General features: G+C 46.5%; 2 protein-coding genes across 3 annotated transcripts in view; both read left to right on the top strand.

Annotated features, from left to right (window-relative positions):
* Window positions 1–8,482, top strand: part of LOC144108802 (activating signal cointegrator 1 complex subunit 1) — a 38,088-nt gene extending 29,606 nt beyond the window's left edge. For both annotated transcript variants that reach the window (XM_077641981.1, XM_077641982.1), the window contains exon 8: window positions 8,165–8,482. In XM_077641981.1, the coding sequence (XP_077498107.1) occupies window positions 8,165–8,296 (132 nt within the window). In that variant the 3' untranslated portion in view covers window positions 8,297–8,482. The remainder of the gene's footprint in view (window positions 1–8,164) is intronic.
* Window positions 8,483–9,299: 817 nt separating this feature from the next.
* Window positions 9,300–12,045, top strand: D1 (D1 chromosomal protein). The gene is made up of 5 exons (XM_077638940.1): window positions 9,300–9,555; window positions 10,103–10,199; window positions 11,044–11,118; window positions 11,549–11,692; window positions 11,817–12,045. The coding sequence occupies exons 2-4, from the start codon at window positions 10,113–10,115 to the stop codon at window positions 11,660–11,662; spliced, it is 276 nt and encodes a 91-aa protein (XP_077495066.1). The 5' UTR covers window positions 9,300–9,555; window positions 10,103–10,112; the 3' UTR covers window positions 11,663–11,692; window positions 11,817–12,045.
* The last annotated feature ends 367 nt before the right edge of the window (window positions 12,046–12,412 follow it).

Here is a 12,412-nt window from a genome sequence, read left to right as displayed (position 1 = left end):
CCAGTTCTTACATTTTCTTCGGTTTGCATAGTTTTTCTTTTTGGAACAAAAAAAAAGGCTCCCAATGCACTCACACTAGTTATCAGTAATCACGGATGAAATTTTCTTCAACCGAGCGTTGATGAGCTTTGACTTCTTATCACTAGATGGCGCTACGTGCGCCTGAAGGACGCTACGGCTCGGCCAGCTAAAACTATACTTCGGAGCGGACAGTGTACCGCACGCAGCGCCGTAGCGCTTTGCGTACGCAAGCACTTGAGTACGCACAGCTAAAACTGTCTAATGACTAGTTCATTCTTGTTGCGGATGTAAACTGAATAGAAAAAAGGTCTTGACCAGATACAATATCAGTAAGCACATTATAGAACATACATGTGAACTAAAAAAAATGCAGGTATTGTTAACTTTTTCCTTAATTTCACTCTGCACTTCAAATGCACTATCACTATCCTTTATTTCACTATCCTTTATTTTCAGGATCGCAGCAAGCTTTTCGTTGGACATTCTGCCTTGTAAGCCACTCTTGGCTAAAAAGGCTGAAAAGGTGCCCACTGGACAAGAGAAAGACAAGCAGTTTCGTAGCATGTTTCAAGATGTCTTTATTGGGATTCTGGCCCGATGGGGTCAGGTACTTGTGAATCTTACTCCTGAACTCGTGTCAGGCGTATCTGCGTTGACTCTTTCAACCTGCCGCAGGTACCTGACTTGCTCCTCCATCCGGTGCTCTGGGCAAGAGAATAGATTGTATGGTAAAGTTTTCAATCCCTCCATGGCATGCGGGCCTAGAATCAACTGTGGACTGATAACTCTCAATTTGCGCAGCAACAACGTCAGAAGTCACTTCTGCAAGTTGGACGAGCAAGTGTTAATGAAGGCAAAGTATCACTGTTTCCAGGACTGTTGTTCCTCGGTGCTGAGGTTCATTCCACTGACATAGTCTAGAAAACTGCTGCCTTGATCAGCACCGTCCAGGCCCAGATAAATGAATTGGGGTTAAATAGATCCAGATCGGAACAGCTAGAGTCGTCATGCCCTCATGGCACACGTGAGTTCAGGATCCTGGATAGAAGCCACTTGAAGAGTTTTTGCAGCTCTTTGAACATTCCTTGTGAATCAGCGTCCTTTCCTTGAATGAGCTTGTTTACTCTTCTCAGATCAGCAAGGATCAGTTCCAGAAACAGAATGTGTGCCTAGTTTCATCAACATACATTTCCTTATGAGGGCAGAGACTGTAGGTTTTTTTTCTGGTACACTTAGGAATTGTGTCTTCAGAGGGCCATACTGCAGTAGTATATGTTCAGTGCAGTCTGCCATCATGAGCCATCTTGTGCCTGAAGGAGAAAAGGTCTTCAGGGTCTCAACAACCTTCTCTAGAGCTGTGCTGCAGGCGCTATGCCTCATGCCACTGTGAGCAAAGTAGTTGGATCTCCTTTGGAATAAATTCGACGCTTGCAGGCATTGCCTCTATTGCCTTTGTAGTGGCACGGTCCAGAGAATGGCATGCACATTTTGCAAGTGTCATTGATGGGTGTTCATCCTTCACTCCTCTCCACTTTGCGCTTGTGCTGTCAGTAGCTAAACCAACGCAGGGGCTTGGATTGGGTGAATTCTTGCATAGAATTGCTTGCACTGCATCATATAGGGCGCGTATACCGCCTGCTGCCCCACTCCATGTTATGTAGTTCCCCGCAGGATGCATGACGGCGCGTGCGCAGCTCAAAGCAGTAAACGTTGAGCGATACAATCGCAAAGCCAGTATTCACAAGCAAATGGAGATAAAAGGTGATAAAACGGCGCCCTCGCTTGCAGCTTGGCTGGCTAGCGGCGCACCGCACAGCAAGAGGTTGCAGTAGTTTCGAATTCCGCTGCATGCTGGAGGTTACTGGAAGTTTGCTGTCGTAGCTGTTCGTCCGGTAAGCGACCATCAATGCAAGTGATCCGTGTAAACGGCGCACACTTCGTCCCCTCGCCATTCACATCTTTCGTGGCTGCACACAGCGACACGGTCATGCTGGTCGTCCCAAACCTGCCTTGGACGCACCCACGTGCATGCTGGTGGTCTGGCGTAGCAGGAAGCGCAAAATGTGTGATTAATGTGGGATTAAAAGAAACCTGGGTAATAAATATGGGGCGCACAAATTACGCGAGAGACGCAAAGATGCCCCTGTGCTGTGGATGTCAGTGCACGTTAAAGATCCCCAGGTGGTCGAAATTATTCGGGAGCCCTCCGCTTTCACTCCCTCCTTTATCCCTTCTCTTATGGGGCAGTTCAGGTGTCTGCCCATATGTGAGACAGATACTGTGCCATTTCCTTTCCCCCAAAACCAACCAAAGTATGATGAGTGTGTATGCGTGCGTGTGTACATACACACGCACACATTAACGCCTCCTTCCACTCTTTTTAAATGTATTAAGCTCCTCATAGCAACTAATACACCGCTGTCACGCTAGTAAATTTAATGGCATTTGATGCATCGCATGTCATTTGGTCTCCTTCGGTGCTACGCAGTGGAAAATAATGCCATCCACCAATGATAGCAATGACGATCAGTGAAAAACAAATTAGTACAATGAAGGGACATCAGTGCATATAAAATTTTGTAGTATTTGTAGTTTTGTAGTATTTTAAACGTGTGTGAGAACATTGCAATATTGTAGGCTTCAAATATTATTTCTGGCTGTGCTTCAAGCTCAGCCGCTGCCGTTGGCTTCTGCTGAGATCGAGAGTAGTAGCTATTCACGACAACCACTAGTGCAAATAGTGTCACACCAAAATTAAATTTTCTTTTTAGCAGAGCTCAATATGTAGAGTTTCTAACTTTGGCGGCGCGCACATTATTTTTTCACGTTGCGTGCTTCTTCTGCATATTTGGTGCGCAGAGTATGCATTTGGTTCGAGTTAGAATGTAAATATGTTTCCTAAGCTCATTTAATTGCGAATGTCATTTCACCCTAATGACATTATATGTTCCTGTGCAGCAGCTGAATAATGACATTATGTGCTAACATCAGTTGATTGAAATGACATTAAATTTGCTAGTGTGACAGGGCTATAGTTCTATTTTTGAAGTGTGTGTGTCAATGTAAACTCGGTACATAGTATACTAATTATTAGCAAAAAAGTCTCCAAAAAATAGCCAACTCACCAGCCTTAAAACATTTTTCACCAGACGCCTCTAAAAGTAGCCAAAGGAGTCGCGAAACCTGACAGCCTTGGTTAGAGCTGATGTGTCATGTGATTCCGAGTGTGTTGTCACACTAATTCATTGGTCGGCACAGGTCGTGATGCCACACCACAGTCAGCCAGTGTGAGCGAGGTGGGGCCAGACACGGAGAGCTGATGGGTTGGTGAGGTGCCAGCTGCACAGCAGTTGGAGTGCGTGAAAAATTCTCACTGCTCTGTGGCTGGCACTTCATTTCATGTGACAGGGAGCATGACTTGGCTGTGGGGGCAGAGAAGTGCTGAAGGAGCATTTCTCAAAAAGAAAGGGGCTCCAGGATGGATGTGTGTTTACCATAATGGGGCTTGTGGTGTGACGAAGGAGGACTTAACACCATCGCATTCGGCTTCCTAAGGGTTGGTTAGGAGATAGCAAGTTTTTTTTTTTTTTGTCCTCTGTGACCTAAGGTCCGCAGAGCCCACCGCGTCCGCTCCACAGCGGCTCTTGATGGCCATCAGTGCATTGATCTTGTGCAAGGCCTATCAACAGCGCGCACAGGCTTTTTCCACGTGCTGGCAGGCAATTCTGTGAGAAAGGAGCAAGTTAACTCGTGACAAAATGCGAGTTGCTGCCATTCGGAAATGTCACTATGTTTAGCTTCGAATTTAGCGATGTTTAGCGGTCATCGTCATGGATAGATGAATGGAAGGTGGGAACGTCCCTTTTGAAACGGACATGGCGGCAGCTGCCACCATGCTTGGCATTTTTTTAAATATTTTTTTTACGGTGTTATAAATCGGTCTATAAATTTGCCATTTGCTCTAACAATATTTTTAATCCTACTCTTAGAACCTTATGTCACCTGTCTTCTTTAGAGCCACCAATATTCCAGTCACTTTTTGCTAACTTCCACCGCAAATCTCTCCACATGACCATTGTTATCTCTAAACCCTAGGGCCTCGGGGAGAGTGACTGTGCCTGCATCGACCTCCGGATGGATGCCACCACATTCGAGCACAAGATGTTCAGTTGTTTCTACAGATTTACCACACGCTACACATGCGTCATCTTGGTTAAATTTATTGTAGCTTCGCATTCTAATACACCCTGATCTTGCTTCAAAGAGTAGGGCACTGCGAGTTATAGAATGATTCCTTCCTGACCTGCCTTTTCCAGTTTCAATATAGTTCTACACTCTGCTTCTTTTCCATTGAACTAATCCAGTTTTTACCTTCTGTGTTTTTTACCTGTCGCTAAAAGCTCTGTACTTCTCCGTTCTTGTGTGCTGCATACTTACTGCCTGGTTTCCTAGTCCTTTTCTGCGCATGTGAGTCAACACTCTTTTTTTGCATAAGTATTTAAATACATTAGCTGCCCACCCGTTCCCGTTCAATTTCCTCAGGCGTTTATCCGTCAGCAGCAGCCTGACTATACCCACTGCAGAGCAAAGGCCTCTCCCATATCTCTCTTGTGGTCTGACTGGATGGAAGTTAGGAACATCCCTTTTGAAACGTGGTGTTGGCAGTTGCCGCCATTCTTGGCTTTATTTTTTTCTTGTATTTCTTTAACGGTGTAATAAATTAGTCTACTCTAAATTTGCCGTTTTCTTTAAATACAATTTTCAGTCCTGCACATTTAACCTTACGTCGCCAATCTTCCAATCACATTTTGCTCACTTCTACCACATACTATTCATTCACACGACCATTGTTATCTCTTAACCCTAGGACCTTGGTGACCACTCCCTCCCACCATTTCTGTGAAAATTCCTTTATGCATTGGTGTGATGAGCTTAATTTGTGGGCAGTAGTTAAGAGCAACGCTGGCTTCGCCTAGCCAGAGCAGATAGGGGTGAGTCAGTGTACTTGATCTGTTTAATCAGTGACTAAAGGAGACTGGCGAGCGTGACCGTGTCGTCTGTCTTGGGGCCGGTTCATGTGGGGACCGCTCATACTTCTGTGAGGGCTTCGAAGATGCCAGCACTGCACCTAACTACTATCCCGCTGTTCATTGTGTTGTCGAGTGAGGAAACGACAGTTGTGGATGAATGCATGCAGCGAACTGCTCCCCCATTTTCACCTGGCGTAGTCAGCAAAAATGGTGGACAGGGAGGCTTGGCGCATGCGCTGGACATTACTGGAAAAATGTCTATTAGCGCTATCCTGTGCCAGCCGTGCCCACCTCATGCCCGCAAACTTCCTAATCTCATCTGCCCACTTAAATTTCTGCTGCTCCCTCGCTGCACTTGCCTTCTCTTGGAATCCATTCCCTTACCCTTAAGCACCAGCGGTTATCTTGACTTCGCATTGCATGCTCTGTCCATTCCCATTTCCACTTCTTGATTTCGATTAGGATGTCATTAACCTGCATTTGTTCCCTAGTGATTACTTGTCACTGTGGTTGTATGTTTGTTGTTAAATATTTGTATACTATTAACCCTATTGGTGAATTGTCACCATTTTTTAAGCCATAATGAAACATGTGGAACAGTTATTTCTTTGCACCTGTCTCCCTTTGTTGCAAGCCAACATTATGTGTGCATGAATACAGTATTGAATTTGACTGTTGCTTTGTGGAGATTAGTTGATATACTGTTAAGTGCGCAGGACTGATGTCCAGTTCGGTAAACATGATACTTGAGCTGTGTATCGAGTGGCTGCGTAGCCTACATGCAAGAACTCGAATGTTTTAAGCGGCCCACGAATGTATGTATGTGGTATTGCGCGAATGAAAGAACAACTCTCAAGCAGGCTGCCTCCCTGTACAGCCAGTCATTATTAATTGCCTAGGCATTTTTTGAAGGGACCTTGCATCAGCATAAAAGTGCATTTTTTGTGTGCACTATTATGGTGCACACTTGGCCACTCATGTGGTAAAAAATCTCTGGAGCTCTCCGTTTGTGAACAAAATCATTGCAGTTTCATTGTCCACTTTATGTGACATGTGATAAAAACGTAGGGGCAGCAGTAGCATTTCAAATTTAACCTGTTGCACCACTTGTTTCTCATGCTCGGGGCATCCCCCTCCCCTCCTCCAATCATCAAAGCCGCAGAGCTTTAGGGTTGACTTTGACTCTGCGGGTATCTGTTCAAGCTAAGATATGCTACAGTGTGTTTACACCTGTGGAGCATTTCCTACTCTGCATAGTTTTCAACTGTGAAACAACCATCCTCTTTTCTGTTTTCCCCTTTCTGCTCGCATTCTTTTCGTACACCTTTTTGTTTACCTGTTGCGCCTGTAATGATCTCAGACAAAGCTGTACAAGAAATTATGCGCGATGTATGACTAGTTCGTTTCCCAGTTGCAGCTGTTGACTGAAAATAGTTTGAACAGCTGCGTTTGAAAGTAAATTGGCTGGGTGGAGGAAACTTCGTCCTAGCTGTTGATGGAAGTGAATGAAAAACGCTGCTTTTTCAGACTCTAAGAAAAATAGCTGTACCAGCATCTGCCTCCACCACATCATGCGCCAAGTGCAAGTTCACAGCTGTTGACATTCTTCATCACTGCGCCTTTGTGTGGAGGCTCAGGTAGAACATGTTTGAAGAATATAGGGGAAGCATGGTGTCCACTTAGCCCACAAAAAGTTGGTTGATTGAGTCCTTTTGTTGAGTCGGCAAAACTGTTTCAACGTTACGAACGCTTATTCATTGCTGCAGCTGAAAGCTTGGCCCCATGAAAGACGAGTGTCATAAGTTGGTGTAACTGATGGCATGTGCCCTGTAACAAGTGGCTTGTGCCCTGTCACAGCTGTCAACAAAGCAGATGCAGCACTCTGGGGAAAAATTTACAGAAACTTCAGGCACTGTGTGAACTTTTGTGATGCTCAAATGACTGGCACTGATGATAATACACTAAGAAGGCTTTTCATGAGGTTGTAACAGGTCTGGACTATGTCCAAAACAATCAACAGTATGCTGAGGTGGCCAGCTGCGTACATCTATGTTTATTGTCACTTTGTAATGTTGTTGCTCTGTGATGCAGTAATCAGAACTGAAAAAAAAAATTTAATCTCATTTGGGTTTGGCTGATGCTGTCAGTCATTGTCCCTTTGCCAGCTTTTCAATATGGCACTGGTAAACAACATTACCAGGCAACACCAAGCAGGCTGCTGGAAAAAGTCCCAGTAACACTTGAAACACTCCATTGTGCTTTGTCATTCTATGTCTTTTGTTCATTGTGAGATATATTTTGTTCCTATGAAGTAATTTTCCAAACTAACAAGCTGTTTAAGTTCAGTACAGCATGATTAAAAGAAAATGCTTTTCAATTTGCATATAGACTGCTTGCTGATAGTGCCTGTTGCATTCCTGATGGCATGGTTCTCATCATTGTCATCATGGGTTGAGTTCATTGTCGGACAAAGGCCTGTCTCGGTGACCTCCAATTATTCCTGCTTTGCGCCAGTCGTAGCCATGTCATTGGAGCAAATTTCCTGGGCTCATTATTTTATCTGACTCTTACTCACCCCTGGTTATGTCTCCTTCTCTGGGTATCTACTCTGACACTCTTAAAAGGCTGCCAATTGTTGCCTTTGCATCCTGCCCATTTCCATTTCTTCTTTTTAATTTCACCTAGAATATCAACTCATGCTTACTCTCTTGTGTGCACCGCCTTCTGTCCATCAATGTGGCGCTGTAATTTTCTTCTCCGTCACTCGTTGCCCTGTTCTCAGCCTAATTTATAGCCTTCATCTGCTGGCAACTGGCTATAGAAATGTGGTAGATTGAAATAAGGGCTTATCTCTAGTCCTGATCTCCACTCCATTTAAGGATCTCAGCCTAAACACATTAGATAAAGACATGCCTCTTATTATTTCGTACCACACTAGTTACATAACATAAACTTGAATAAAAGCAGTGGTGCAGCCCATTGTACTGTTTCTTGGTGTCACACATGGAGGGACCTCAAAACTCATCACACTGGTCACGATGAAGGCATGTTAAATTTTCTCTGTGCATTCTCACGCTGATTCATGCTTTTCTTTGTTTTTGTGTGTCCTGCAGCGTAACCGTGATTTCGCCTTTGGGAGGATCCATGTTCCAAGCATCAATGTGGTTGACCCCCACAACTGTGACAGTGATGGTTTCTACAAGAGAATAGCCGCGCTCCACCTGCCTAAGCCGCAACACTCGTAACAGCCCAGAGTCTCCAGTGGAGTGGCCTTTGATGCATGGGTGCAATAATTTAAGGATTTTGCCTGAATAGTACAAATTAGTGCTGAGCAGGCATATTAAAAGCATATGTTGTCTTTCATGGACAGAGAGGTCAGTCACTATCTGATTATTGTCACTGAAATAAAACTTTCCTGTGTTTTTACTCAACTGTGTGCCTCAGAAGTTCTTTAATTATTGCCGTTCTGGTTGCATGTTTGGAAAATATCTCGCATGTTCGTGGCTTTAGCACGAATAATCATTCGTTGAGCTAACTGATAAGCCGTCGGACCGCTGTTGGTGCTGTCTTCAAAAGGTAAATTAGAGAATCACTTGGAGTTCCGACCGCGGTATCCACGAAGCGGCGTGACCAAAAAAAAAAAAAAGCTTTCGTGGGCGGCGTTCGTGTTCTCGTAATCGAAGGCGTCACGCCGAACACATACGGCTCAGCTCTCGAGGCAGGAGCAAATTCCCGCCATTTTTATTGTCACGCTGCCTTTTCCTCCGTCAACGCCGGCCTCTGCATAAAACGCCGCTACGCCAAAACATTATTATGCAACAAGCGCGCACCAGCCGCTTTCCTCACGTCCGATTGCGAGCTCGAAAGTGTACGCCATTTTATCGGCAGTCTTATCACGTACGCGCCCGATAGGTTCGTTCACCCGATCTTTGTATGCATGTCGCATTAAGCGGAAGTGTTACACTAAATGTGCGCGAGAACGAACGCGGAGACCGCTTGAAAACAACAGCCACAACAGCTTTCAACATTACTGAGATGTGAAATTGCTGTGCAGTGCGCACGAGTAGGCACCGCACAAACGCGTTGGGACAGGCGCAGGTTTTAAATTTAAACCTCTCAGCAGCCGTTGCTTGTAAACAAAAAAAAAAGAGTGGCCACTCTCCCTCTTTACAGTGGTAGAGAAAAGCGCGGGGCCGAACCGCTCTACTCTCGTCAACAAGCATTTTTGGCGCGCTGTTTTAACGATAGCGCATTTTTCGCACTGGCCGGCGGGCCCCGGAAAAATTTTTTGGCCAAATAATTTGAGCCCAGCAAAATTTTAAAAATAGCCAGTACTCTCTGCGAGCCGGAAAAAAGCTTGCACGACCGTTGAAAACACGTCGGTCGCCCCCTTCAGAGCGAACGACGCATCAAATCGGTGAGCAACCCCCCACAGCCCCCCGCACCACATCCCAGTTCATCTTGCGCCTCGGAGCAGTGCACAGGCCCGCTCGCCGCCCGCCCGGTATGATGCTGTTTCCTTTATCGCTGCTCGCGGGCGTTCTTCGGTGCGCCCGCATTTTTTTCTTTTGTTCGTCCCGCGTCCTTATCGCGTGTTCGAGCCTCGGGTAGCGCGAATTTTACGCAGATTTTTCCCACGATCTGCTCGAGGCCGACTACCGGTCTGCGAACGGTGCGCGGTTGCCCGGCTGCCGCTTTCTAGGCCTAATACTGTTGCGGCGTAAATAGGCCGCCATAGAGCCGCCTCGAAGAGAAAATTTATTTTCTCCGTTTGCGGTTGGTGTTCGACCTAGTTTTGATGATGAAAAATTCGTCCAGACCCTGAACGATTTTAGTGCCGGCGGTCGTTTTTGGAAAAAAATCATGCGATTCGCCAGAAATTGGCCAAGCTGGCTACCCCGGTGACGGCACGGAGGGAGGCCGGACATGGGTACTCGAGCAGCCTGGCGTTCGCGCGCTCGTTTTATTTCGTTCGCGGTGATCACTGCGACACCGTGGCTTTGTGGGCCGCGGTTCCGGGGCTGAGTTTGACCCTTGTTCTTTGTTCGCAGATTTCATACAATGGCTGACAACGATACCGCTGTCGAGAAGAAGCGAGGACGCCCGAAGAAGTCGGAAGGGGCGGCCGAAAAGAGACCAGCCAAAGAGGCACGTTCCTTCCATGCATTTTTTTTTTAACCTGTCTCGAAATACGATCTCTTACGCTCGTATCTTAGCTCCGAGAGTGGCGGGAAAGCGCCGTTGATTCGTCGCGGGCAGGTCGAGAAGAACGCCTTCGGAGCGCGGACTGTCAAACGCCGGCCCGGCGCAGACGCTTGTTTTGTGCGGCGCCCTTCTTTTATTGCCTTCGCCATATTGGACTTTTCACTTTGGCGGCAAAATGAAATCGATATGCGCGACGCTCATTGGCTCCCCGACCGACTGCCGTTTTTGTGGAGTTCATGACGCTGTCGCGCGCGCCCTCTTTGTCTATATTTAATTAGTTGAAATCTAATTAATCGCTGTTTTTGCGGTCCCGAAGTGTTGCTCTCGATGTGCAGTCATCTGCGCCGTTCAACCGCGTAGGTATTCGCAAATGTAGCAGCGCCTCGCTAATGGCGTCGGGTTAACCCCTTTATGCAACGGGTCCTTGAAGCCGCTTTCGGCGAACGTTGATTAAAGATAAACCTGGTGTAACGTTAGCGAAGTTTTGTTAGTTTTTAGCTAGCCGCGTCGTGTCGGCATTAGCAACAAAAGTAAAGCTCGGGCGTTCCGCGCTTGCCAGGTGGCGTGCCAGACATGGCGGCTCTTCGAGTGGCGCGAAGATCAATTGTGAAAGGCCTAACAACGACCCTACGCTTTTGTAGGTGCGTGTATTGTTTAGTCTTTCCGCGTTGAGTTCGTTGAAGCCGTCATGGTCGTAACGTCGCGAAAAAAAAATTTAAACTTGTTGACGCTCATGCGTGATCAAAGCGTTCGTTTCATATTTTTGTTCACCCCTTTTTTCCTGCAGGATGCTTCTGCTGATGCGCCCAAGGCGAAGCGCGGCAGGGGTCGCCCTAAGGGTAGCAGCAAAAAAGGAAAGAAGGTAATTACATAACGTGATTATTTTTTTCGTGTGTATTAAGTTGGCCCCTCCTAGCACTCGTAGGGCGTTGTTCATCGATGACGTTTTTGAAGCCAGAGCAAGTCCGCGGCTGTTTTTTTTTATGTGCACGCCGATTTCAATATCTGCCAAGTCGTGTGTTCATTGATGTGCGCGCCTATTTTTCGCTATACTGCAAGGATCTCCGTACTGTAATGAGAAAGCCGGCAGCTTGCCCTCTGTTCGTATGAACCAATGTAGTTCCGCACTGCTTGATGCGTGGTGGCTCTCGTGAGCTGGCCAAACTGGCAGATTCTGCGAGCAGCGATTAACATGAATGTGACGAAATTATTCTGGAGCCCTGCACTACGGCAGCTATACCTCACGGCGCGGTTTAGGTGTCCACCGAACAATTTTTTTTTTTACTGCGCAGACTGCCACCAAGGCGGCCGGCGGCGCCAAGAAGGGCACCGGACGCGGAAGGCCTCGGAAGGCTGAAGCAGACAAGGACACTGGCAGCGATGAGGCCGGAGAGCAGTCAGACTAAGCTGTCAGCATTCTTCACCCGTCATCGTAGGTAGGTCACTGCTTTCAATGCGAACAGTCGGCGACTGTGGTGACCTTTGAAGTGTACCACACGTGCTGTGTAGTTGCTTACTGGCGCGTACGCCACCTTTCTTTTTTTCGTTTGTTTTTCGCAGGTCTGTCATTCGTGCGGGAGGGGCGTAAGCAAGCCCGAAGAGAGGAACTCATCTCACATTTCAGGGTTTTTTTTATTTAGGTTTTTAGCCCAGCATATTTGTACCAGCTGCACGGACAAAAGATCCCATCCGTATACACAAGACATGTGACCCTGTGCCCATTATTCCCATCGTTTTTCTTTTATTTTGTTCTCATAAATTGCAGTCGAATAAAACCATTTTTTTTTTTCATGTACCCGTGTGTCTGTTAGTTTGCCGGACGCACCTCTACGGTGTGGTGTGGCATCCCATTCCGCGATGTGTGAAATGCACGAGCGGCAACTTGTGCCAGCCGTGATTATTTGCTGCTGCAGTGAAGAGTACTTTCACTGACGCCGGAAACAATGGATTTTGTCACCTACAGTATTTTCTTTTTCCGACCAGAAAAGACATTTTGGCGCGAACATGCTAACTGGTTGGATTTCGGTGCAATTACTCTTAATACGTGACAGCTGCTGCTGCGCAGTACATTGGAACGAAGGACAGCGTCAGATTTTTCCCTGCCCGTTGCATATGTACAAAAATGTAAAGGTTCTTGAACGATAACCATTCATTAA

This window comes from Amblyomma americanum, chromosome 10 (genome assembly GCF_052857255.1).
Source record: "Amblyomma americanum isolate KBUSLIRL-KWMA chromosome 10, ASM5285725v1, whole genome shotgun sequence".
Taxonomy (NCBI): domain Eukaryota; kingdom Metazoa; phylum Arthropoda; class Arachnida; order Ixodida; family Ixodidae; genus Amblyomma; species Amblyomma americanum.
Note: the sequence above shows the minus strand (reverse complement) of the source record. Positions and strands in the feature narration are given on the sequence as shown.